Source organism: Phaenicophaeus curvirostris, chromosome 4 (genome assembly GCF_032191515.1).
Source record: "Phaenicophaeus curvirostris isolate KB17595 chromosome 4, BPBGC_Pcur_1.0, whole genome shotgun sequence".
NCBI classification, from domain to species: Eukaryota; Metazoa; Chordata; class Aves; order Cuculiformes; family Cuculidae; genus Phaenicophaeus; species Phaenicophaeus curvirostris.
Genome location: NC_091395.1, coordinates 41,307,637 through 41,333,754, shown reverse-complemented (window position 1 = coordinate 41,333,754; position 26,118 = coordinate 41,307,637). Strand labels below are relative to the sequence as shown.

Sequence of the window (26,118 nt, the reverse complement as noted above, 5' to 3'; positions counted from 1 at the left end):
TGCTGGCATTTTCTGTGAGTGTGACTATATAGAAAGATACATCCATACAAAATTACAATCCCTAATAAACATGAAACAAGTGTAAATTATTCATGGCATATATGTCAGCCCAGATATTTTTTTCTAATACTGTTGAGTTTTAATCAGGATTTCACATTTTTGGACCAGTAAAAAGTAAAGCATGCTTCACTAGCAGCTGGAAATGTACTAAGTTCCTTGCAAAGACATCCTTCATTTTAAGTGGATACATACAGGGGGCAATGAAGAGTTAACCTATAATTTATGATTTATTTTTTTTGGCTTCAAAGTCTGTTTGCTTGCATGCATATATATTTGCATTACATTTACATCTCTACTGCCCTCTAGAACCGTAGTGGACAATACAGTCAAACACAGCTGATCCAGACGTGCATCTAATTGCTATATCATTTGCTGATCAAGGGTCGTTCCCAGTGGTGGACTTCCTAAGCTGGGTTCATTCTTGTTAGTATAAAAAAACTAGAATGCCCTCAAATATATACAGTGTATAGAACCAGATGTAACTTACGTTTCACAAGTTAAGCAATGAAATCTGCACCTTGAAAGCACACATGCCTATTTTACAAAGTTCAGTGGAGAAGTAGTTCTATGTCTCATCTGGTTTTCAAGGGAATTTTATTATATATTTTAGATATATTTTTCAGCTTCTGGGTATTATGTTTATTACATGGATTGATTTGTAATCTGTTTTCCTTCTTGACTGAAACCGTTTTTATGAGTGAGATACTGAAATAACACACTTTTTCATCTGTTAGTTCTTAGAGACTATAGGTAGAATCATAATTTTGTACTGTCTGTAGCCTAGCAGGAGTCTGTATTTGCTGCTTCAAAGCCACATATGTGCAAAGTTAATGAATGCAAGCAGAGGTATTGTTTCTAACTAATGCTTGTACAGTTATAGGAGTAAATACTAGTCAAACATAACACCTTTGTTGGAATGCCTTTTAATGAACAAAAAATAAATTTGACAAAAAAATGCCAAACTTCTAGAACTACAGACTTACTCATTTTACATTATCTGATCTACTTAATACCTGATTCTAGATTTTATTTAAAAACACGGAACAGACTTAGTTTCCAAGTATGTCTTTTTACCTACTTATGTAGAAATGTAAGTGCCACAGACCATATGACAGAACAGCAGTACACACACTACCGTGGGGAAATTATAGAAAAAAATCAGTGATATAAATTATTACTGTTTAACTTTGAATACAAACATTACAAGAAAGAAGGCTTAGACTGCTGAGGTGATAAACATTGTAAACTAAATTAACACCAGACAAGGTGAATCCTTTGCCTGAACAAGTACCTGAAAGAATGGCGTGTCACTGCTGGACATCAATGGAGCCATTTTTAATAAAGCATTGGATGGTATTTTTGGTATTAGAAAATAACACAGTCCCTGATTCTGTACATTTTTTTTTGCATATTGTAAACAGGACTCATACATTGGATAGGAAATCATACGCTATTAGAATGCATGTTTGATCAGCGCAAACTCTGATAAGAGCAATGAATAAAACATAATATCCAATTTTAGAAACTGAGTTAGAGAAAAGTAGTGGCACTGTCCAAACTATCATATACTTGAAATATCATACGATACTCACTCTAAATATAAAATTTTAAATATAAACTATGCCTTTTTCACTCTTTGCCTTTAGTAAGTCTGCTTACAGGGGAGTCAGATATGATAAATTAGTCCTATTATGTGAAGCAACATAAATGTGCAAGTCCTGGGCATTTCCTGGTAAGTGAATTGTCAGTACAAGGGTTAATCCAAGCAGCAGTACACCATCTATTAGTCTTAAAACAGATGACACCCATGTATTTGTATTACTTGTGATTATGAATTTGAATCTTCAGCTCAAATACAGTCAGCTAGAGCCAGGTACCATATGGTATCCATACCATAGTTCAACAGATATCACTCAAGCTACCCAGCTGTGCTTAATGTATATGAAGAACACATGATAGAACATATAATACATCAAATGTGTTTGTATAAATAGAGGGAAAAGTGCTAACACAGTTCCTCTCAATAAGAAATGTATATACATCTTTACGTGTATACATATTACAAGTGAAAATTCTGGCAGATTCTCTTTACATCCACATCCAAAAAGCATTATTTCTATTTAGAAGCTTGATCATTTTTATCAAGTTGCAACAAAGGCATCTGTTACCAGAGTAGCTCGAAAAATTAACATCTGTTTGGATGGAGGTCTGTACAGTAACACCATAGTTCCAAGATAACATTACCTAGCTTTTCATCAAGCATTACAGCTCCTTTAAATAAAGCCTAAATGATATTACTGCTACAGTGATTGACAAGATTTTAAAATTTAAAGTTTTGTAGCAAATTTAAATTTTCTTCTAAATAAAGAATAGTGAGAAGGCTGTTGGGAAAATAAACAGACAATAAAGACACTGTATGTGACCAATTTCAGCAATTTTAGCCCAGTGATGTTTCTGTTTAATATTTTATAAACTGTTTTGTGAAAAAGTATATATGAATCTTTTTTATGGAAGACTTAAATTCTAGAGTCACATTGAAAGAAGAGGCATTGCTTTTGTAGCATAAGTATGAATACAGATTGTGGATAAACAATAGTTAAATTGACCTTTCAGAGTCTTACTGCTGTGGATGGTCCCATTGGATCACTGCAGAGGTATCTGGTAAATAACTACTCCCTCATAAACAGAACTAGTTCACCTACAAGGCAATTGCCTGGAGCTCTGTTACATGCAGAGACACAGCTGGCTAATTTAGGTGGTCATTTGGAAATAAATGCACACATACCTAACCTCCTTACCTGGGGCTCCCTTAATCTGTAAAAACACAAACCTGGGGAGAAGAAAACACAGGAAGTTATATATTTTATTGAGATTTATCTAGCGTATGTGATGAGTCTAACTCATAACATTTTTCCAAAAGCGAATATCAAAGATGACAGCAAATGCATAAAACAACTCCTTTTTTTCTAGAACTTGAGAAACACTTACATAGAATGAAAATACACAAAATTTGAAGCAAAATTCTACTGTTGCTTCAATCTCTACAGTCTCCTTTGCATTCTGTAGTGCTGGACTAGTGTGACCAGGAAAGACTGAGATTATTACACTCAAATAATCAGACTAAATTTTTGCAAAGTAAGTAAATTCAGACTCACACCTGCTACTTAGCTGTTGGCTTGCCCTCTTGTCTCTGGACTTCCTAACCTATGATTAAATCAGTATAGAAGGTCAATTTCTGGAACAAAAACAAACTTGAAAATGTAGTGGTAGCTCATAACTTCGTACTTCTGTGCTTTTTATCTCAGCCATTTCAACTTAAATTACAGTTGGTAAAATGCAGTCAAAAGGGGTTTTGTTTGAGATTCTAGTTTGTCATTCTGAAGCCAAAAAGATGTATTTCCCACTTAATAACCCCTGTGGTTAGTCTCAGAGTCCAGCAGAACTTGTAAAGGACAGTAATTGAATGGTTGGTACATCGCTGAAACAGATTCTCAAAACGACTTTGACCTGATTTGTACATTTCTTCAGTGGTTTAGAAACGCTGCAGAGCTGTGGATACATCCAGTTCAGATATCATGGAGTAGGAACAAGCTCTTTACCGCTTCTCATCCCTATTCTTAAAACCTGTCTTCAAAGTTTTTCAGCCGCCTCTACACTGAACATTAGGAGGCTGTGATACATCAGCAAGCTTTACATGGATGAACTCGAGCACAAGACACAGCCAGCATAAAACAAGGGTTTTGGTTTGCACAGCCTAACTACATATGGAAAAACACAGAATGGCATTCATCTGTCCTAACAAAGACTACAGAGAAAACAACTTGGGCAGAGCACTACGCACAGATATCGCACAATTTTCTTTTCAAGGTCAGGGCTTACATATTGTAAATTACCTCCCAAAGCCATTATTTATTGCTTTGAGGTATTCTAACCATTAAAACATCAGTGTTGCATGTGTCCATACACCCTCTAGTCTTAGATAATCATAACTCAGTGAGGATCCTGATTAATTGGTAGGCATACCCAAACCACATGAAATAGCTTACACACTGCATGTTGCCATATATCTCAAATAATATTTATATAACATAAGTCTGTCTACCTTCCTTTCGACATTGAAAACTTTAAGTATGCTCATTTAACAATGTCAAGGTAACTTTCAGACATGGGAGAAGCAAATAGTAGTTGCTGTATTTGTGCAACAACTTTATTATTGCCATGGATCACATTTACAAAGACATCATAAGTTACAAGGAGTTGTAATAAAAATGCAGTTCCAACACTGGAAAGTGGACTATTACATGTTCCATATGACAACTTTATTACTGCAGTGGACCAGTATAGCAATTACAAGTAGGAAATATATTACACATAACTTGTTTTGAGACAGAATACTACAACAGGCCAAAATAACACTGTAAGAACACACTATTATATGACAAGCAAGAATTATTTTGACGCTACAAAGTAACAAAGCCTGCTACTATAACTTAGAAATCTGATATAGAAAAGTAGTAACAAAGGCAAATTTAGCCATGCAAACATGACTATGTTATTGTTGCTATTGATAGCTGCTTGGTTATTACAATTAGCATCTGCAATTTTTCTCACTATAAATATTAATCATGTCATGATTAATAATATCAGTCATGGAACAGGAGATCTTGAGTGCTATCATGAGGCACATGCAAGAGAACTGGGTGATCAGGCCCAGTCAACATGGGTTCATGAAAGGCAGGTCTTGCCAAACTAACCTGATCGCCTTCTATGACAAAGTGACTCGGCTGCTGGATGAGGGAAAGGCTGCGGATGTGGTCTTCCTGGACTTCAGTAAAGCCTTTGACACAGTTTCTCACAGCATTCTGCGTCGGAAACTGTCAGCCTCTGGGCTGGACAGGCGCACACTCTCCTGGGTGGAAAACTGGTTGGATGGCCAGGCCCAGAGAGTGGTGGGAAATGGTGTGAACTCCAGCTGGAGGCCAGTGACAAGTGGGGTTCCCCAGGGCTCAGTGCTGGGTCCAGCCCTGTTCAATGTCTTTATCAATGACCTGGATGAAGGCATTGAGTGCACCCTTAGCAAGTTTGCAGACGACACTAAGCTGGGTGGAAGTGTCGATCTGCCGGAGGGTAGGGAGGCTCTGCAAAGGGACCTGAACAGGCTGGACCGCTGGGCTGAGTCCAATGGCATGAGGTTTAACAAGGCCAAGTGCTGGGCCCTGCACTTGGGGCACAACAACCCTGTGCAGTGCTACAGACTAGGAGAAGTCTGTCTAGAAAGCTGCCTGGAGGAGAGGGACCTGGGGGTGTTGGTTGACAACCGACTGAATATGAGCCAGCAGTGTGCCCAGGTGGCCAAGAAGGCCAATGGCATCTTGGCTTGTATCAGAAATGGCATGACCAGCAGGTCCAGGAAGGTTATTCTCCCTCTGTACTCGGCACTGGTGAGACCGCTCCTCGAATCCTGTGTTCAGTTCTGGGCCCCTCACCACAAGAAGGATGTTGAGGCTCTGGAGCGAGTCCAGAGAAGAGCAACGAAGATGGTGAAGGGGATGGAGAACAGGCCTTATGAGGAGCGGCTGAGAGAGCTGGGGTTGTTTAGCCTGGAGAAGAGGAGGCTGAGGGGAGACCTCATTGCTCTCTACAACTACCTGAAAGGAGGTTGTAGAGAGGAGGGTGCTGGCCTCTTCTCCCAAGTGACAGCGCACAGGACAAGAGGGAATGGTCTCAAGCTCCGCCAGGGGAGATTTAGGCTGGACATTAGGAAAAAATTCTTCACAGAAAGGGTCCTTGGTCACTGGAACAGGCTGCCCAGGGAGGTGGTTGATTCACCTTCCCTGGAGGTGTTTAAGGCATGGGTGGACGAGGTGCTAAGGGGCATGGTTTAGTGTTTAATAGGAATGGTTGGACTCGATGATCCGGTGGGTCTCTTCCAACCTGGTTATTCTATGATTCTATGATTAATGCTTATCAATGTATTATCAAGGAGTGGTAAGCTAGGACACACTGATGCTTGATGCTGTATGAACTTAAAATGAAATTACAACCCACACCCAAGTGACTTTATTGTACAGGTAAAACAGAATAGAGAACACATGGAAGAGGATAGTTGGAGAAGACATTAAAACATGTGAACATTATGGGAAGCAGACATCTGGATAATCGGATGCTTAAAACATTACACAATTTTACCTCACACCAATGCTGTGTTTTATGGAGGCTTCAGGTAAGGATAACTAATTAGCTTTGAAAACTTTTATGCTTTTCTCAAACATAAGAAAGAACATAAGGGTCTTTCTCTGAAGACTAAGGTTACGGGGACATTCACCAGTAATACATCTTTTCATTCTTTTCAATTTCATTCAGTGAATGAGTGAACACATATATTGTAAGAAGTCATGAAAGAGATTGAAAGAGTAAAAAAAAAAAAAAGAATTTTAAAAACGGAGAGTACAGAGCTTCCACGAACTTACTCAAACCAGAAAACCACAATATAGGGTGATTTTAAAGTGTTTGGGTTTTGGGTTTTTTTTTTAATTAGAAGCATGATGGATTCAAAAGCCAAAGTATCAAAAAATCTCATACTTAAGTAAATTTCCATAGTAAATGCTAACCAGTTGATTATTTTTATTAAGAAAATTATTCTCAGATTTGCTTTACATGTGTTTGTGTGTGTTAATATTAGAAAGTGTAAATAAAATCAAGGTAAAATGTAAACAAATTACAGATATAACTACAATACTTAATTATATTTCAAAGCATACTTGTGGAAAATTTGAGGCAGTGAAAAGGAGCTAGTCATGCGTTTTTTAACAGCTGGTGCTAGATAAGGTCACATAGATATAATTGAGGTCAGAATTTGGCCACAGTAGGAACAGACACTCAGGAAAAGGGGTGAATCTCCTCCTGAGTTTTTCATTAATTACTCAGTGCCATTCACAGTGTTGTCTTTTGTAGATCCTCTCAGTAATCCCTTGTCCATACAAGTCTTTCTCTAGACCTTCAATATTGTGCATTTAAAGAAAAATTCTGTTTGTGAAAACATTGATTTGCTTTTTAGCTGCAGAGATAAAACTCTATCAGTATCACAATTTATCTTAGCTGCAGTGTCTAAGAGAACAGTAAGCACTGAGGAACAAACAGATTGACATGCATTTTTACTGCTGATTTAAGAAGAACTGATATAAAATAACATCTAATTTTCATTAAATACAAGCAAGTTTTACATTCAAAGAACAATTTTAAAGTATTTTATATCAGAGACAGAAAGCAAATCAAGAACCCAGATGGATGTAGCAGAAGTGACTTGCAGAGTTGTCTTGTACAGAAACTGCTTAAATTCTCCCCAGCTTTCAGCATGTAAAAACAGAGTTTTATTGACCTTGCCATTGATTTTACACACTGTATCTGAAAGCAGTGCTTGCTTTGTGAGTTTTTTCATACTTAGCATGAAAATATATGAAATCAAATAACATTGTATACAGTAAAGCATGAATTTATCATTGCACTTATTTCTAGCAGGAAGTCACGAGAGTTAGACTTTGATTCTATGATCTTTAAGGCCCCTTCCAACCCAAACCATTCAACGATTCTTTGATTCTACGATCTTTAGGGTCCTTTCCAACCCAAACCATTCAATGATTCTTTGATTCTATGATCTTTAAGGTCCCTTCCAAGTCAACCTATTCTATAATTCTCTGATTCCATGATTCTATGAGTCTATGACCTTTATGGTCCCTTCCAACCCAAACCATTCTACGATTCTTTGATTCTATGACCTTTAAGGTCCCTTCCAAGTCAACCTACTCTATGATTCTATGATTCCATGATTCTATGATTCTATGACCTTCATGGTCCCTTCCAACCCAAACCATTTGATGATTCTTTGGTTCTATGACTTTTATGGTCCCTCCCAACTCAAACCATTTGATGATTCTTTAATTCTATGACCTTTATGGTCCCTTCCAATCCAAACCATTCAATGATTCTTTGATTCTATGACCTTTAAGGTCCCTTCCAAGCCAACCTATTCTATGATTCTGTGATTCCTTGATTCTATGACCTTTATGGTCCCTTCCAAACAAACCCATTTGATGATTCTTTGATTCTATGACCTTTATGGTCCCTTCCAATCCAAACCATTTGATGATTCTTTGATTCTGTGACCTTTAAGGTCCCTTCCAAGTCAACCTATTCTATAATTCCGTGATTCCTTGATTCTATGACCTTTAAGGTCCCTTCCAACCCAAACCATTCGATGATTCTTTGATTCTATGATCTTCATAGTCCCCTCCAACCCAAACCATTGTATAAGTCTATGATTCCATGACCTTTATGGTCCCTTCCAACCCAAACCATTCGACGATTCTTTGATTTTACCATCGTTAAGGTCCCATGCAGCAGCACCCCCCACTCCAGCAGCGTTCCCCCCGCCGCGCTCCCTGCCCTTCCCGTAGGGGGAGGGGGGGGCCCTGGCCGCTCCTCCCCCGGGCGTTCCCCCCACAACCCCCTTCCGCGCATGCGCAGCCGCGGGCCGGGCGGGGGCGGTGATGGCGGCCGGCGGGGCCTGGCGGTGGCTGGCGGTCGCTCCCTTCCTGCTCGGCGTGTCGCAGCCGGGTGGCGCTGCCTCAGCCGCCGCCCTGCCCGTAGTCATCAACACCTGGGCGTTTAAGACGGCCGCGGAGACAGGTGCCCCCCGCGGGGGGGGGCCGGGCCGTGCGCTCCGTGCTGACGACCCGGCGGGGGGAGGGTGAGGGGGTCTGCTTGCTGGCTTGAAAACCGAGTTTAAAACCTCGCTTCTGGAGGCCGGACTCCCCGCAGGGCTCCCCGCGAGCCCGGGTACCGCCGGGGAGGCTCCACGCGATTCCTGCCCGCTCGGACGGGGCGCGGGGGAGCCGGGGACCCTCCTGTTCCCAGCCGGTTTGCACTGATGGGGCTGTCGCTGAGCCCTAGGAGCCTGCGAGCAGATGGTTTAACTTCAAAAACCGGGGGAAAAAATGCGTTTGGAAAGAAGAAGAGGGAGTTCTGAGCTGTGGGAGAGGTGGATTAAAAGCATTTTTTCGCTGATAACGTGATTTACACTCTTATGACTCTTCACAGTGGTGATTTGTTTTTAATTTTGCCTTTCTGAGATTCATTCCGTCCCCAAAGATTTAAATAGGTCTGAATATGATACTTTATTGGAGCTTCTGTGTTTTCTGATGTGTTACTGACAGTCAAAGCAGGTTTTGCTATTGCAATGTAAATTTATTTGTGAATACTTACTAAAACACTCACAGGCTATACATAAACTTAGTTGTAAATAGTTATTAAAAGTCTCATAGGCTGTTTTAGCATGATTGAGTTGTAAACACCCCCTGATTAGAGAAGCCTTCCTACTGAAACGGGTTACCTCTAAGACCTTGTATTGTTCTGAAGTGAAATACAGTTGTGCGAGGTCCTTGCTTTACAGCTTTTTGAAAGCTTGTGCTAAGGCTACTCACGGTGGTAAAGGTAATAGGAATTGAAGCAGTGCCCCTCACACTGAAGTTTGTAGTAAAGACAAGCATATGTTGAGTAGGAAGCTAGGTATTAAGTCTTTTTTTTTTACTTGGTGCAGGTGGTTTCATGCAGTTGCATGCAGCATGTGTGAAGGTGAGGCTTGGTGAGAGAGTGTAATAACTTCTGCTGAAAAGAGCTGGGTTGTGTGCTTCTGCCTCCCATGTGCTAGGTCTGGCAAATGGTGAAGCACCAGAGCCGGCACAAGGAGGAGGAGGCAGGATTGCAGCAAGCTCAGGCATCTTGGAAAATCTTGCCTGAGGTCCAGCCTTGTGAAATGTCGTGTGCCAAGCCTTCAGGCCCGGTGTATTCAAATCATGTTGTTTGACATGTCTTATGAAACCGCACCATGAGCTAGAGCCTAGAGAAAAGAAGACTATCGCTTGAACAGGAGAATTTGGAGACTGCTATTTCTTGTATATAATTTGCAGTTCTTTTTTATTCTTACGTAGTTACTAATGTAGGTTTAGATCTTTTGGGTCACCATGTTGTAGGCAAAGGAGGTTATGTGGTATATAGAAGTTGTGATGATTACAGTAAATAACACCTTACAAGTCATTAAACCAGCTTCATTTCTCAGTCAAAACCACTAATCAGATATGCAAAAAACCCCAGTGTGTAGAAAAGTAATGCTTTACATTTTTTTGAATACATTTATACTTCAGTAAATTTTAGTTTATTTTTTTTAAATCCACGTACATAGTGTATCTTAATTATTTCTATCTTTAAAACATTTAAAACAGTAGCAGAGGCTGTTTTCACTGGTGTAATTTAATTATTTGTGTTGATTACAGCTTGGAGAGTATTACAGTTGGGAGGTTCTGAGCTGGATGCAGTTGAGAGAGGCTGTGCTCAGTGTGAGATTGATCAATGCGATGGGAGTGTGGGATATGGAGGGAGCCCAGATGAAAGTGGAGAAACAACACTGGATGCCATGATTATGGATGGGTAAGAAAACTATATGAGAAAAGAATAATCCTTGTAATTCTTAGCATGTTGTAGTGTAAAAGTTGTTACAGAGGTCTTGTTGGTTTAGGTCTGACTGTGGGACAAGTTATGTGTTCACTTCTGGAACTAGGAATAATACTTACCTGATTGGTGGAAGAGTAATTAAGCGTGTTTGTTATTGAATCTTTACATGTAATGCAGTAAGCATATGGTCTGTAATATTGTGAAGTTTTCCCTTTACATTCTTTCCATAAATATTTCACTTCTGGAGCAATTGTCTTCTATGCCTTATTTACCATTTAAATCTGTACTGTTTAAAAAGTAATGGCAAGTGTTTGGCTCATGTTATGAGTTTAGGTAACAAAATATTAGTGTGGATGGAGTTATTGTTAGTTAAGCAACATCCCCATGCCTGTGTAAGGAAATAGATGTATGAAGCTTTTCCCTACTGGTGTGATGCCATCTGTCTGTAGCATAAAGCAATTAAAACAGTGTGTTAAAGGAGGAAGCTTTCTAATTTAGATGAGAACAGATTTTGTCTAATTAAAAAATGAACAATTACTATTGTATTTTTAATAAGTTTTTAAATATTTCTTGTTTCCAGCAACACTATGGAAGTTGGTGCAGTTGCGGATCTCAGACATGTAAAAAATGCAATTGGTGTAGCTCGAAAGGTCATTGAATACACTAAGCATACATTATTAGTGGGAGAGTCAGGTAATTATTTCTTTAACTGTTTCCAAGTCAATACCCTCTTATTAAAACATTTCCTGTTAAAGTGGACATATTAATCTTGGTAATATAGGTGGAAGGATTTCCTGACAATCAAATAGATCTGGTCAAATAATTCAGAAGTACTTACACTCTATAAATTTGGGTTTATTCCATTATTTGCACATGAAAAGAAAAATACAATTTTATGGTCTTCCCACAAAATTAGCTGCAAGTATTAACTTGTAATCCCAAAGCTTTTCTAACGTCACTGATATGAAAGGTATCAAAGATTATTTGATACAAGACACTATAGAAGTTATTAGATGTAAATATTTCATTTAAAACCATGGAATAACATTTTCTAAGGAATGACATAATTAAGAGTCACTACAGTTACATTTTACTATTTCAGTATATATCGAGCACAATTACTGTATTTAATTGTTCAAAAATATTAGTGAGAACTTGAACATAAAAATATTGCATATGGGGTTGTACTCCTACACACAACAGAAGAGGGAGAGCGGCCTGGAGGAGAAGTTAAGCTTTTCAGATATAAGCTGCTGCTGTTTGCATAATACTGGTTTCAAGAGATGTATGTTCCAGGGAGGTATACGAGAAGGGAATGGAAGGTTACTTGGCTCATAGTTAAGGACTTTCACTTTGTATCTGCCTGCTAAGAAAGGCATTTACTCAGCACTCGTGAGGTCACACCTTGCATACTGTGTTCAGTTTTGGATCCCTCACTGCAAGAAGGACATTGAGGTACTGGAGCTTGTCCAGAGAAAGGCAACAAAGCTGGTGAAGGGTCTGGAGCACAAGTCTTGTAAGGTGGGACTTCAGGTTGTTTAGTCTGGAGAAGAGGAGACTGAGGGGAGACCTGATTGCCCCCTACAATTAACCTGAAAGGATATTGTAGAGAGGTGAGTGTTGGTCTTTTCTCCCAAGTTACAAGTAATAGGATGAAAAAACAGGAAAAAACATCAGGAAAAAATTTTTGACAGAAAGGGTCATTGGGCACTGGAACAGGCTGCTTAGGGAGGTGGTTGAGTCACCTTTCCTGGAGGTATTTAAAAGATGAGGTGCTGAGGGGCATGGTTTAGTGATTGATAGGAATGGTTGGACTTGATGATCCAGTGAGTTTTTTCTATGCGATTCAAGCAGTTGGTCATGATTAGGTTATGGGTGGGTTTGGTAACAGATTTCACTGGTGATTGTGAAAAATAAATTGGTCAACTATTAAATAGAGGAGGAAGAAATGGTCGTAATACTTCTTTCACTGTCATTGGTAGCTATCAAAATATTTTTAATTTCTGATTGGTAGAATGAGCAGAAAAGGCAAGGAGGATGAAGAAACGGAAGAATTCAAGTGCTGATTTAAAATACCCTTTCAAGCCTAAGAAGATAGGTCTTTGCGTAATAGTCATGTGGATAAGGCTGTTATGCTGAGCCCTTACTATCAGGGAAGTCTTCATCAGAATAAATTGTCTAGTGGTAGCAGCAAAAGACAAACATAAAAGCTGAAAATATATCTGAGTAAAAATTGGGTATGGTGATGAGTGTTAGTGAATGATTCAAAGCAATGGAGAAATTGAGAGAGTAATATTGCTTGTGGAGGAATGTATATTCTTGTGGAAGCAAAACCTTGGTTCAAGGAAAGTATAGTCTTCATTACCAGATGAAGATTGTTAAGGAGGAAATTGAGCTCTAGCTTCAGAATAATACCTTTGAAACTTCAAATTAACATGCGAGAGAAATAACAGTTTATTTTCTAAATAAAAATATCTGCATTTTCACCAGAAAAGCTAGCTAGAATAGTAAAACCCTTCCATATAAATCTATATAACCTTTGCAGGCTTTTATTATTCATTGTGCAAAACTGCTGTGATTATTCCCTATTCTTTTCCCGATAACTAAGCTGCACTCTGATTTGAGTATGTTTAGTGATATAATATAGGAAGTTCTTCTTGGCTACTAAAATTTCATTTCTATGAATAGTTGATACTAGAGAGGAGAAGGTGGCAAGCTGTGACATGCATTAAATTGCAGCTGATCATTTTTAAATGTGCGAGTGGTACATTGTTTCTGGTGGTAAAGTTTTAATGGCAGCAACATAAAATTTCTGTTTTCAATGTTAAAAATATGGATGGAATCTGTTAGAGTGCCATGTCAGCTAATAGTCTTCATAGTTCTGTTTACTTTGACTCAAAAAACTGAAATATTTTAAAACCTTTGGTACATGGAGAACTTAAGGAAGAGGATGTATTACAGTATCGCGGAATGGTTGAGCTTGTCAGGGACATGAAGACTTCTGTTTCAATCTACCTTCAACTAGGGCCACCTGGAGGTGGTTCCCTGGGACCATGTCAGGATTGCTTTTGAGTATCTCTATAGGAGTATCTGGGCTACTCTGTCACCCTCAGAGTGTAAGAGTGTTTCCTGCTGTTCAGAGGGAACCACCTGTGTTTCAGGTTGTGCCCATGGCCTCTTGTCCTGTTACTAGGCTCCAACAAAAACTGCCTGATTTGGAATATTCTCTGTTGAGATATTTTTGTACACTGATGAGAACTTTCTGAGCCTTTTCTTTATTCAGGCTGAACAGTCCCAACTCTCTCAGCCTTTCCTCACTGGAGAGATATTCCAGTCCTTTACTCACCTTTGTGGCCCTTCACAGGACTCTCTCCAGTATGTCTACATCTCTCTTCTGCTGGGGAGCCCAGAACTGGACACAGTGTGGCCTCCCTGAGTAGAGGGGAAAGATCTGATGGCAACAGATTATGATCCCTTTCTTTAGGAAAGGTCACAGAAAACTGGCAATAAAGAGTCTGGTGAGGGATGTTCCGTGCAGAATGATTACAAGTGAGGGGAAAAAAAAAAAAGAATAATTTTTGTTATCATCTGCCAAGAAATTTTCAAGTTTGTCTCCAATAGATAGGAAAGTTCCATAATCGCAGTGTTCTTGTGCTTTTCCGTTTTTGTCCAAGCAATACTTTGACCAATAATCCAAGTGAAAACTTCAGAGCATAAAAATGACCGGCTTTGCTTCCTGGAATAGAAACAAGGCTTCAAAAGTCATGAAAGAATGACTAACAAACATGCAAAAGCACAATTTTACCTAAAAAAAAAAACCCAAAACCAAACACCTGCCTGCTTGTTCTAGAAATGGGAAAATAAGTGCCTGTTTTATTGAAGCTGTCAGTTTTCTTTTTCTTGAGTATAGCGAGTTCTATTGTGTCAGTTTTTAAGAAAAACAAAGGAAAGCTGTCCAGAAATAATGGAAGGCTTTTCTCGATTCCTGGACTGGAGAAGCTTGTTCAGCTGTGTATTACAGTGACGTTATTATCAAGGATTGGTAATGTAAATTGTTCAAGCATCTGCATCTAGCAATAATATCTGTTACTAGGTAGTATCAAAGGTATCTCTAACTAAAGGATGAAAGAACAGTTGATCTTATTTCTTTTTCTCTTCCCCTAATATATAAGACATTCTTGGAAGTGCAGCATTCTTTCATTGCTTGTGTTGGTATTTTGTTTGCTCCCTTGGCACATAGTATATTAATTTGCAAAAGAAGGAAGCAGTCACTTTTAAAACTGTAAAGAAGCAGCGTAATATGATGTAAGCTGGTGGATTGATTCCTGTAAGTATCGGTGTTTTAATGGCAAATGTGCTGTTACTTACGTTTCATAGTAGGCTAATTTTCTAAGGAAAGTATGCTGTTATTTGTATCATTTAAATATTTCTGTGATGCACTCACCTCAGGTCACTTTTGCTTCAGTTTATTTGTGTCCAGTTGATTAACAGAGTTGAATTTTTTTCTCATTCAATGGTAAAACTTCACTGCGTTAACAGACGTACAGTGAATTGGGAAAATTTGATATTGGCTGTGAAGGGCAAGTTTGTTACTGTAGTTGTGCATGACTGTAATGGCTGATACTGCTTTCTGAAGATTTATTTCTCATCTCCATAGAGAATATAGAATTTCTTTGTTTCCAGATAACACTACATAAATGCATTATCATAAGATACATAAAGTGAATGAATTAATGCTTTTTGTTTTGTTGCTGCTTTTTAAGCCTCCCTGTTTGCTGTAAGAATGGGATTTCCCTATGAAGATTTAACTACCCAAAAATCTCTCTCGGTATATTCACAGTGGCTAAATCAAAGCTGCCAGCCAAACTACTGGAAGGTACAGTGCAGTGGTGATGTTGAAGGGTGGGTTTAGAAAGTCACTGCAGCATAGCCTTTTCCTTTCAGCTTGTATAGGTGTTGTGTTTTTCACGTGAAGAAAAAAACAGATTGCTTATTAAGCAGAACGAACTTGGAATTACCAAGTATTTTGTAGACTCAGGAAGAGCCTATGTCTAGCTCTTACTTCTTTGACCCTGCTGGTTTTGACTTTGCTGCAGTACTATTTTGGTGGGAGAAATATTTTTTCAGTTCTAAATTTGGGTAGAATTTCTCAAACTAAATAAAGCTCTATGTGTGTTTATTGATGCATGTATGAATTTCTGAAAAAAAATCTGCAGTAACAATATATTAAGATCCTTAAACAGTTAGAGAGGCTTTATGCAGACCTGTGAACACATCATATTAAGGCAGCTCGCCATGTTAAAATTGCCTGTTATGGTGGTTGGTTTGGGCTTTTTGTTGTATTTTGTGGTCAGTGTTGCAGATTTCTACATGTTTGTACAGTGTCTTCGTTGTTTCTTGGATATGAAATTCATTGCTGAACTATTTTAATTCAATACATGTTCTGTTTTTCAGCTGGGAAAATAACTTGACTGTAATACTGACTTAACAATAATATCTTGACTTAGCGTTAGTAAAACAAGCTGAGTTCATGTGGTTATTTTTTTTTACCTTGAAAATTTTCTTCATTTTCCTGAAGAAGGAGCTGCTTTGTTTTTATCATTAATTTGAATAACATGACTTTTTAGAGAAAAAACTTTTTACTGTATAATAACGGTCAGTCTTTATTATTTAAGTGGAACACTTTACAAGATTTCAGTGCAGCTGTATAATTTAAGTATTGGGCATCTGATACATGTATAGTAGACCTTGTATATTGATTTTAGTATTTTTATCTGTAATGAAACATTATATGTTATTCATGCAAATAAAATAATAATTACAGAATGTGGTCCCGGACTCTTCAAAATCCTGTGGTCCATACAAACGGCCTGAAAAAGTAACTTGTAAAGAAGAACAGACCATCTCACAAAGAAGTGTTCATGATCATGACACTATTGGTAACAAACTTTGGTAACTCTGATGCTCTGTTTGTTTTTTTTCTTTATTCCCCTACAGATTAAATCATACTGAATTTAAATAGAAGTATTTCATATAGATGTTATTTTTTATTTATAATGGTTTCAAGATTTGTCTTCTATTAAGATGGAGAGCCTAAAATTAGGATTTGTTGGTTTGGGTTTTTTTCCAGTGCACTGCATGCATAGCCACTTGTTTTGGTTTTTTGCCCTTAGCTATTTGTTCATTGCCCTGCTGCTTTTCCCTCATATATCTTGGCATAATTACTTGGGCAGCTGTGGATGCTTAGAAAGCTGATCAAGGTTAAAAATAATTATTCTTATCTTGATTATAGTTTACTTAGGTCAGTTCTCCCCTGTAGCTGTCAGGCCAACTTAAAAGGCTCTGCTGTAGTAGAAGAAATGAGTAAACAGTTTGCCAACCAAAAGGAATGTTTGTCAAACAGTCCTTAAACTTATAAAATAAAGCTCCTTTCATTTTTTTCTGTTCTGTCTTTGGACTAAATCAATAAATTTCTACAGAAACTACTATGCCTAAAACAAGTTAGAAGTAGTAGTCCCCAAAGACTTCAAGAGTTTACTGACTGAGTACTGTTAATTGCTTAGCCTATAAGCTGATTAATGAGCAGATCAGAGAAAGGACTGGAGCAGTTACAGATTAATGTCTTTCAAAGCTTTATACTTTGTAGTCTTGAAACTTACACTCAGTTTAGCAATTCAGAACTCTTTGCCTGACAGTATTTGCAATACCAAGAATTGACAAGTTGTTTCAAGTTTAAATCTTTCTTCTTTGCTTCCAGTCCACTCTACTAATAACCAATTAACGTTCAACAGAAGTCAGGCAACTTACCAAAAACTTACCAAATTCTTAAGTTGGTAGGTGGCTTTCTTTACTAAGATATACAGTCTTCAGTATGTTCTATAAAACTCAAATTCCAGAGTGTCAAGATAAGAGGTCAGTCTGCTATATACAATTCAAGCATTGATGACACTTATATTTGTACTTCAAGTTCTCCAACTTCATTGTTTATGTATGAAATGTCTCCTTGACTGGCACATGTTGAGAAGTCTTCATTCAGAATGCATTTAGAAAGTTGGTAGGAACTGATGCCCTCCCAGTCTTTTTGCGGAGGCTGATGTTGGCCATAGAGTTGGTGCCTCTATGTTTTAGCTCCTATTGGTCAGGAAACTCGTCTATGAGAAGGAGGTACTGCTTAATGAGATCATAGAATTTGAATTCTGCTTCTTGGCTCTTGCTTCATTCTGGAGTTTGATGCTAGCAGCAATTTCTGCCTTCTCTTAAAGAGATGAAGTCTTGCTTTATGGAGAAGCATCTGATCCCAATCCTGTTCCAGATGCCAGCCTAAGCTTTTCTAAGGAGGCAGCGGCTTCCTTATCAGCACAAAATTAACAGTGGGTAGGCTTATCCACACATCTGATTGCCTTCCTTTTAATTTTGTTACTTTTATAGGCAATATTTCACCTTTTGCCAAATATAAGCTCATTGTTCTGACATGTTTCTTAATTTCCCCTAAGTACCATTTATAGTTTCTAAACTTTGTTCTTATGATACTAGCGCAGGATATGATGATGCCAGTTACTTGTTGTCTACTGGTTAATATTGGTGTATATTAGGAGACGGTGGTTGCTTGGGCAGCAGTAACATACAACTTTGAACAGTGTGGCACTTGCTGATTTAGATTCCATTCTGACTTCTCATAATACACCGAAAAAGTTTCCAAATGTGTTTTAGAAAGGACTTGTTTTCTTTAGGAGTGCAACTTTTCTGTGTTTCAGGATGTCAGTAATTTGAATATTCTGAGTATTGTGGTTCTGCTTGATAACAAATTTGTTCAATTCACACTTTGGTGAGGAATGTTTCTAAGTGTTTCAACCCTATTGAAAATTTTAGGTATGGTTGTAATTGGTGCGAGTGGAACTGTTGTTTCGGGGACATCTACTAATGGTGCAGTCCACAAAATTCCAGGGTTAGTATCTCTGGTTTTACATCAAGGCTTTGCTCTCCACCTCATTTCCTATATTAAACTTATCCTATATTAAGCTAAAGTTACACGTCTTAGATTGCAGTGATCAAAACTGGCCTTGCTTATTTCTGGACATTGCCATAAATCCCAGTGCTGAGAGGCTAATGCAGTTTCAAGATCATTTGTGTTTGTTTGGGGGAAGGTGGTTTTTTTCAGCTGGCTTAATTCACTGTACATACACAAATAAGTGGCAGAGTTGTAAGGCAGTCTGTAACACAAGGCACTGGAAAGAAATGAGCATTGTAGAGAGGTGCATGCTCTCTGAAGAACTGTACATAGATTCAGAGCCCCAGGCTTATATTTTGTCTTTGAGATTTTTTTCTACCCAGTTAGGAATCTTCTGTGTTTACCAAGTCAGACAATTTTTGGATTTAGCAACAAATTATTGAACATACTAATGTCCCCAGCTGCTTACTGTTGCCTGCTGGTTAAACCTTACTGCTCTAACTATAGTCAGTATAAATAACAGACAGTTATGCATTAGAGGTAGATTAAGCCTCAGGTCAGTCAGGTTACCACAGATCACTTTTATTGATAGTTTTAAGACAAGACTTCTGACTGCAGAGCAGTGACCTCTTTACCTGTTCTGTTCTCCTGTGGGTTTAATGCTAACTCAGCTGGAGGCAGTAAAGTTGACAAAGTTAAAATTGTACCCAAGTCACAAGAACGTGCTGATGTGAGGCCAAGAGCTATTACATTAATGCAGTCCCACTGGAATTAGTAAATTATAGTTTTCTGTAGTTTCCAGGTTTTGTTTGTTTGTTTTTTATTTTTCATTGTTCGCTACAGCCGTGTAGGAGATTCTCCGATAGCTGGAGCAGGATCCTATGCGGATAGTACAGCTGGAGGAGCTGCAGCTACTGGGGATGGTGACATCATGATGCGCTTCTTACCCAGGTTTGTCCTTAGGGCAGACTTGCTAGTGTTCACTAGCAAAAATGTGAACTCAGTAAATGAAGTAATTGAATAAAAAGACAGCCTGACTTACTGGCTCCTAAAGTGGGAGTAAAGGAAGGAATGCAAGGGGAAAGAACGGTAGCAGAATCAAGTCATCTTTGTGATCTGTCTTAAAAGAAGTGACTTCTGAAATATCTTGATGACAGATCCCCTAAATACTGCCAAGCTGAGAGCAAACAGGCAATGATGAGTATATTCCTAACCTGTATGCTTTTTAACAGAACTGATAAGCTTTCTCCTCCAAAGTATTTTGTTGAGTAGGATGTAAGTGTTAAATTGTAGAAAGTGTGAGGGATGAGTCTGGGATTGCACAGGAGGGTAGGAAGGTGTCACTGTAACAATCCTATTTAAATTGAATCTAATTTGAAACTAAGAGGTGTTTTAGTGCTGTCATCATCATTGTGTAGTTTGTGTAAAATATGTCTGTTTTCCATCACTGAGTCGACAGTTGTGTGTCAGTCTCAAGAGGAATGATTTAAGGAAGTCTGTGCTAAACATTATGGACACTTATGCTTGGAGGGATATATAGTAGTGGCGTCCATATTACTCAGGTGTTATTTCTGAAACCGGTAGTTATGAATGCCTACTTAGTTGTTGCATATTTACAGATGTCCTCAGTGAGTTTCAAGCTTGTTCCAAACCAGTCTCGAAATAAAAGGCAATTGATAGCTTCATGAATTATCCTAAGGTATCAGATACTAACAGTAGTAGTGAGTTGAACTCCACTATGAGGTCAATCAATAAAAGCTTATATTACAGTTGTGTAGCCTGGAGGATTTGGCTGTATTGCTTGAAATATTCTGTGTGGGCACCAGTGGGTTTTAGAAAACAACCCAAACTAAATGGTTAATCACAGGTTCCTTGTACATAACAGATCTTTCCTAATTCCGTGTTACTTAGCTGTTCTGATGTATAAACAAAGAATAGAATAGACCTGCCAGAAGTGAAGGAAGTAGCGGATAAAGGGCAAAATTTCTAATATTTTCTGTCTGCCTTCTTTGAGATAGTAACATCTTACTGAGTTTTTGATTAGTGAAGAGACCCTTGTAAAATACAGTTTTGTATTCAGATAATTATCTTTAGATAACTTGAACCTGTTTGATGGTTAGAATAAATCAAAGGTAATGGGGAATCTCAAAATGCAAGGAAAGTTCTCTTCTGCAGTGCTTTGATAACATCTATAGTTAACGTTATCTGTAGATGAGTCAGTGCAACAAGAGTTGGTCCACGTATGTGCATCTTTCATCAAAATAAGAATCTAGTGTTTGTTTGTAAGTATATTATGCATTATCTTTTAATCTTCAAGTTCTTGAAGAAAATGACAACAAAACTAATTTTTTGCCTCCTTAAGACATTTTGGAAATGCAACTGATCCATCTTAAGAAATGCCCTTATATTCTAATGATACTGTAGATACAAAAAAAAAATTTTTTGATTACTCTTTCATTTACAGTAAGATTTTTTTTTTTAAATTGTCTTGCAAAAAAATTGGAAGTGGCTCATAGTCTTGATCAAAACATTTTACCTTCATATTAATGAAATAAAAAAGTATCAATTTTGAGGTTTTTAGAAACTTAAGGTTTTTCTGAAAGATATTTTTAATGCTTACTTAAGTCAATGATTTATCAGTAATGTAACATCAGAGGTCAGCTTCCTAAAGAAAAGAAAGTCTAGACTTTGGGCGTTTTGAAAACTAGTAATAACTTTTGATATCAGATGTAGTCATGCAATGAAAAATAAAAGCCACTAACTGTTTAACTGCTTCTTTGCAGTTCTTTAGCTGATCTGCTGCTTAGCCTCTTCTATTGAAAGTTATCAGTGTTATCCCAGGCTTGGTTCTGCCTTAGAATTGTAGATGACATAGATGGCATCTTGCAGTCCCTTTTAGTTCTGCTTCAGATTACTTTCCATGTAGAACTTGGATAACAATTGATAATAGGAAGTTTGGTTAAAGGTTATTTATCTTGTGTTTCTATTATTCAAAGAAGTAAAGGTGTCTTGATGGTATTTTAGAATATATAGCCCAAGTATGGTTCTCTCATTGTGGGATTGGGGTTTTTTTTCAGTTACCAAGCTGTGGAGTATATGAGGATGGGAACAGACCCAACAGTAGCCTGTCAGAAAGTTATTTCCAGAATCCAGAAGTATGCTCCAAAGTTCTTTGGTGCCATTATATGTGCCAATACAACTGGAAGTTATGGTATGTGCTTTGGTTAACAGACAAAGCTTATTGACCCTAACTATGTCACAGTAGTACAGGTGGATTTTAAAGCAGAAATGTTTAATTTTTCTCTGATCGCTGCAGCAGTACTGGCCATTCATAGTATCAAATACTGTTTAGCACCAATATTTGGTAGCTGTGCCATAGTGTGGACTTGAGATATTTGAATTTTTCCTCTGCCTTTTGATGTCTTAGACTTGCATAAACTTTTGAGTCTTGGTAAGAAACAAAAATATTTACAAACTTCATGTGTTTTCCTGAGCTGTGTATGATTAATTTGGAGGTTTTAAAAAAGAATGCTTATGCCTCCCGTCGATGTGGCATAAGACAGGGAGTATATGAATGTTAAGCATACCTTCAAAGCAACCCAAGATCAGTCATTGTGCCAGGCATCTCATTAGTGAACTCTTAGATCAGTAGGAAATACGATTTGCTAATCAACGTGGCTTATTTACTTAGACTGCTTATCGCTGTTCTTTGATCTCTTATTTCCCATAGTTCTGTATTTTAAGAGATTAGTGTTGGAGGAACTCATTAAGTTAATCATGACTGAAAGAGAAAGATATTTTCCTAACTTATGTTGCTGTGTTATAAGGGCATGAATTGCACTATAGCAGTCAGTAGCACTGTGTTTTTCATAAGAAGAAGTATTTTCAAGATGTCTTGGGTTAAACAGATTGTAAAAGAATAATTTTACGTTGTAGTAGTATTAGTAACTGAGTCTTTAGATGATAAAGTACAAGGACAAAGACACTAATCCTAAATGTAGCAAATTATAATTTCTTTTTCTTCTTCTTCTTTCCTAGGTGCTGCTTGTAATAAAATTCCAGGATTCACTCAGTTTCACTTCATGGTTTCTAGCCCTTTGCTACATCAGCCAACTGAGCAAGTAGTAGATTGCATTTAATTTCTTTTGTCCTGTTAATGCCTTGACTTAGAAGAGGAAGGTGCTAAGGTTCCTCAGGTGTTACCTTTTTAAATGGATGTTCACATTTACAGTTGCATAATGTCAACAAGTACAAAGGTGTGCTGATGGTGCATCTACTACTTCACTGTTTTTATTATCTTCTACTTTATTATGGCTTTGTGTAGTGCAGCTAAGCTTTATCTGTAGTTTCCTAGTGTAATTATCTTGGTAACTTATTTCTAAATGAATGTAGACTGGTACTATAATCTAGAGAGAGGTTTAAAAAGCTGCCTCTGTGTAGTTTGAGGGAAGTGAACATGATTGAAAAGTTAAAGCTGACACTTTCACAGTTAGCATAAGCAGTTAATCTCTGCGTAAAAATTTACATCTCAGTGAAATAGATGGGACTGATGAGCTTCACTTCTGAGGTCTCTAAGTCATGAGTTTAGTAGGCATTACCTTACATCCCAACTCAATTTTTAACCTTTTACAAATCTGACAATCAAACTGTGATTCTAAATACCACAAGAGGTTATCTGTTTTATGCTTACTTCCAAGTAGTGCCAAGTTACAATACCTGCTTTTTGGGGAAAGTAGAGCCTTTGTCACTGGATAAAAGCTTTCAAAGAGAGCACAGAAGGTGAACAGGTGGTCTACACATGCAAAAAGACCAAGCATCTAATGACTCTTGTAGTCTGTCTGTTTTCATTAGAACTAAGTAACCAAAAGTGATGAATCGTAAACATTGAATTGCACCTTTGCTTTTCCAATTAAAAACATGTTTGGGAGAAATCTGGATAAGGGGCAGGGAATGGGAGCGGCTCTGCCTCTACACTTGAGACTTATTTTGAGAGTATTTCATTGTCTCTTTCTGAGATTCAGCCCAGGTTTTCTCTTCTCTTGAAAAGAAAATTACGTGCAGATGCTGACAACCAAGGAAAGGGGGTTGAGAAGTAGTGAAAAGATTTCAAAGCTTTAGTTAAGAGGTAAGGAGCATCTCCTTGTGGACCTTTTTAACTTGTTTCACGACAGCTGAGAGTACAAGCCTTCAGAGTTTTGCATTGACTTTAACTTGATGTGAAGACAGGTGGAAATCTTCCTGTCACCTTTTTTTTGTAGTGGAAGTTAAGTTACAAATCTTAATCACAGTGATTTCCTTGTCACTAATAAACTGTACGCTTGCCCTTTCCTGTAGCACATCTACCTCTGCAACAAAGCAGTTGCATACCTACAGGGTGACAGATAAGTGCAACTGGTGAAGCTGGGTTTGTCACTTTCCATGATTTATTTGTAATAACTTCAGCATTTTGAGGATCCTTCCATAGATATTTGAAGATATGATCATATTCTTAACTTGGTGGCTTGCTGATCATTTGATTGAAACTCTGCTAAACTTAATTAGGAAGAATTAAGAGGAAGGAGCATAACACTTTACTTACACTGTGTTTACTAGAATAAAATTATTGGGTAATAAAAGCAGACCTTAATGGATCATCTACAAGTAAGGTTTAGATGCTTGTCTGCGGTGCTTTAGAATGGTTGTTGCCATACTAACTCAGTTGGTATCTCTAAAAGCTGAACAAAAAACCATTCAAACTAGAATAGTCAAGTTTAAGGGCCTGCTGTTGAACTTCATCAACAGAGTGATTTATTTGGAGAATTTACTTTTGTTACAGGATCTTTAGAACATCTCGTAGGACTGAGTTCAATGTAGGCCTCAACAAGCTTTAGTCAAAGGAGCTCTTACTGGATCTATCTGTAGTGGTTTCAGATAAGTTGTCTGTCTGTTACCTGACTCTACCTACAACTCTTCTGCCATGGCTGCTGTACCTTCTAATAACTCAGGCAGTCAAGTGCAAGTAGATTGCTATTTTGAAGATAGCACTGTGGATTGTAAATGCAGAAGGTTCGGTACTGGCAGCTGACTTATAGTGTCTCAAACTGCTGCAGCTAAATCTACCGTGATTCATTTTTGAGAGAGGTTGGGAACATCCACAGCTTACTTTCTAGTGTGCTTATGCCACTTTGTGTTAGCTGGTGTACACCACTAGAGGTTTTGAGTGCCCGTGCTGAGAGATGAGTGCTCTGTAACAGTGTGCTGTTACACTTCCTAACATATTGCATGGTTGGCTCATCTATACATGAGAATAGAATTATTTGTATCCATGAGACATATGCACTAATACATGTGGCTTAATAATGTTGGTTGCTTTGTCGTGCTGAATTAGTTGTCGTAAATGAAAGGGTTACTTTGTGTAAATTTTAATATACTGTTACTTTGACAGTATAATAAATTATAATATTTATAAATTACTATTTCAAATAAAAAAGAATGTTCTTACTATTTTGTATTAAAAAGTATTTCTTTAAAGATTGTTAATAGTAGTGCTGTTTTCTTGCACTTAGCAGATACATGAAAGCTTTTTACAAGTACAAACCTCTGCTAAAAGTAAGCAAAAACTCTCACAGTTTCTGCTAGAGTTGCAAAAAAAATTATTTTACCTTTTACAAAATTCCTTGAAATTATATTTTTTTAAGTTTTTACTCTCCAGCTTCTACTACAAAAAGCAGAAAATGAGTATTTGCAAGTTAGTAGTACAGTTGAATGCATCCTGTCTGTAAAGTTGTGGGACTTTTTAAAATCCAACTGTGTTTTAAGTTCTTTTGCTTCTAGCTACTCTACTTTTTTTTTATTTCTAAAACTTCTTACCAAATTATGGCTTCATTTAATGTAGACAGGAAAAGAATCTTATCTCAGTAGTCTGACTAATAATGTCAATTATGCGCTGGTTTTGCCTGTCACTAAATTGTTATTTAATAAAAGTAATCTATGTGAACCCTGACAACGCTTTGCGTGCACTTACTGAAGAAAACTTCCCTGTCATTTTGCTGTTTATAGGTTACCAATGAAATATGTTCTTTCACCTGCAACTGCCTAAGTAAAGAATAATTCAGATTTTCAGAGAATTCAAGGTTCATCTTTCAGATAGTATTTACAAATAATAACTGTGTAAACTCAAGTAAATCTACAATCTCTTCACAGGGTAAAAACAACACTGGCGCTTCTTGCTTTTTAATGTAGAAATTCTATTAGCATTCGTTGTTTGGGTTTGGTTATCACCTGAGTGTCGTAGCTCATTAACAACTTTGTTCATCCTTGTTTTGAAACAGTATGTGTTGGATTTCAGAGTTATGGTCTGTGGTTTGTGTATGTGAGGAACAATCAGTGAAAATTTGCTCTAGCTCTAATACACAGCTAGTATGTTATATGTTAACCACTGAACTACAGATGTTCTCACCTGAGTGTCTATTCATTCCTCCACATAAGTTCCATTAAATTTACAGCAAAAGAACTTTACTGAAGTGTCCATGAACAGATGTGCAGAATCCCAGGATTTTGAGACTGGTTTTGTTGTTATTGTTAAAGCTTCTGTGTCAGGTAGCAAACATTTTTACACGTTTGTG

General features: G+C 37.7%; 1 protein-coding gene across 1 annotated transcript; it reads left to right on the top strand.

Moving 5' to 3' along the window:
* Positions 1-8,599: 8,599 nt before the first annotated feature.
* On the top strand, positions 8,600-25,499 carry AGA (aspartylglucosaminidase). Its single transcript, XM_069855858.1, has 9 exons — positions 8,600-8,745; positions 10,389-10,542; positions 11,147-11,259; positions 15,330-15,442; positions 16,391-16,505; positions 18,436-18,511; positions 19,358-19,465; positions 21,592-21,725; positions 22,553-25,499. Exons 1-9 carry the CDS (start codon positions 8,607-8,609, stop codon positions 22,651-22,653), a joined length of 1,053 nt encoding a protein of 350 aa, XP_069711959.1. The 5' UTR covers positions 8,600-8,606; the 3' UTR covers positions 22,654-25,499.
* Positions 25,500-26,118: the final 619 nt, after the last annotated feature.

Coding starts and splice junctions, on each gene's coding strand:
- AGA (XM_069855858.1), top strand. CDS start 8,607: ATGGCGGCCGGCGGGGCCTGGCGGTGGCTGGCGGTCGCTCCCTTCCTG. Junction 10,543..11,146: donor GATGCCATGATTATGGATGG/GTAAGAAAACTA, acceptor TCTTGTTTCCAG/CAACACTATGGAAGTTGGTG. Junction 21,726..22,552: donor CAATACAACTGGAAGTTATG/GTATGTGCTTTG, acceptor CTTCTTTCCTAG/GTGCTGCTTGTAATAAAATT.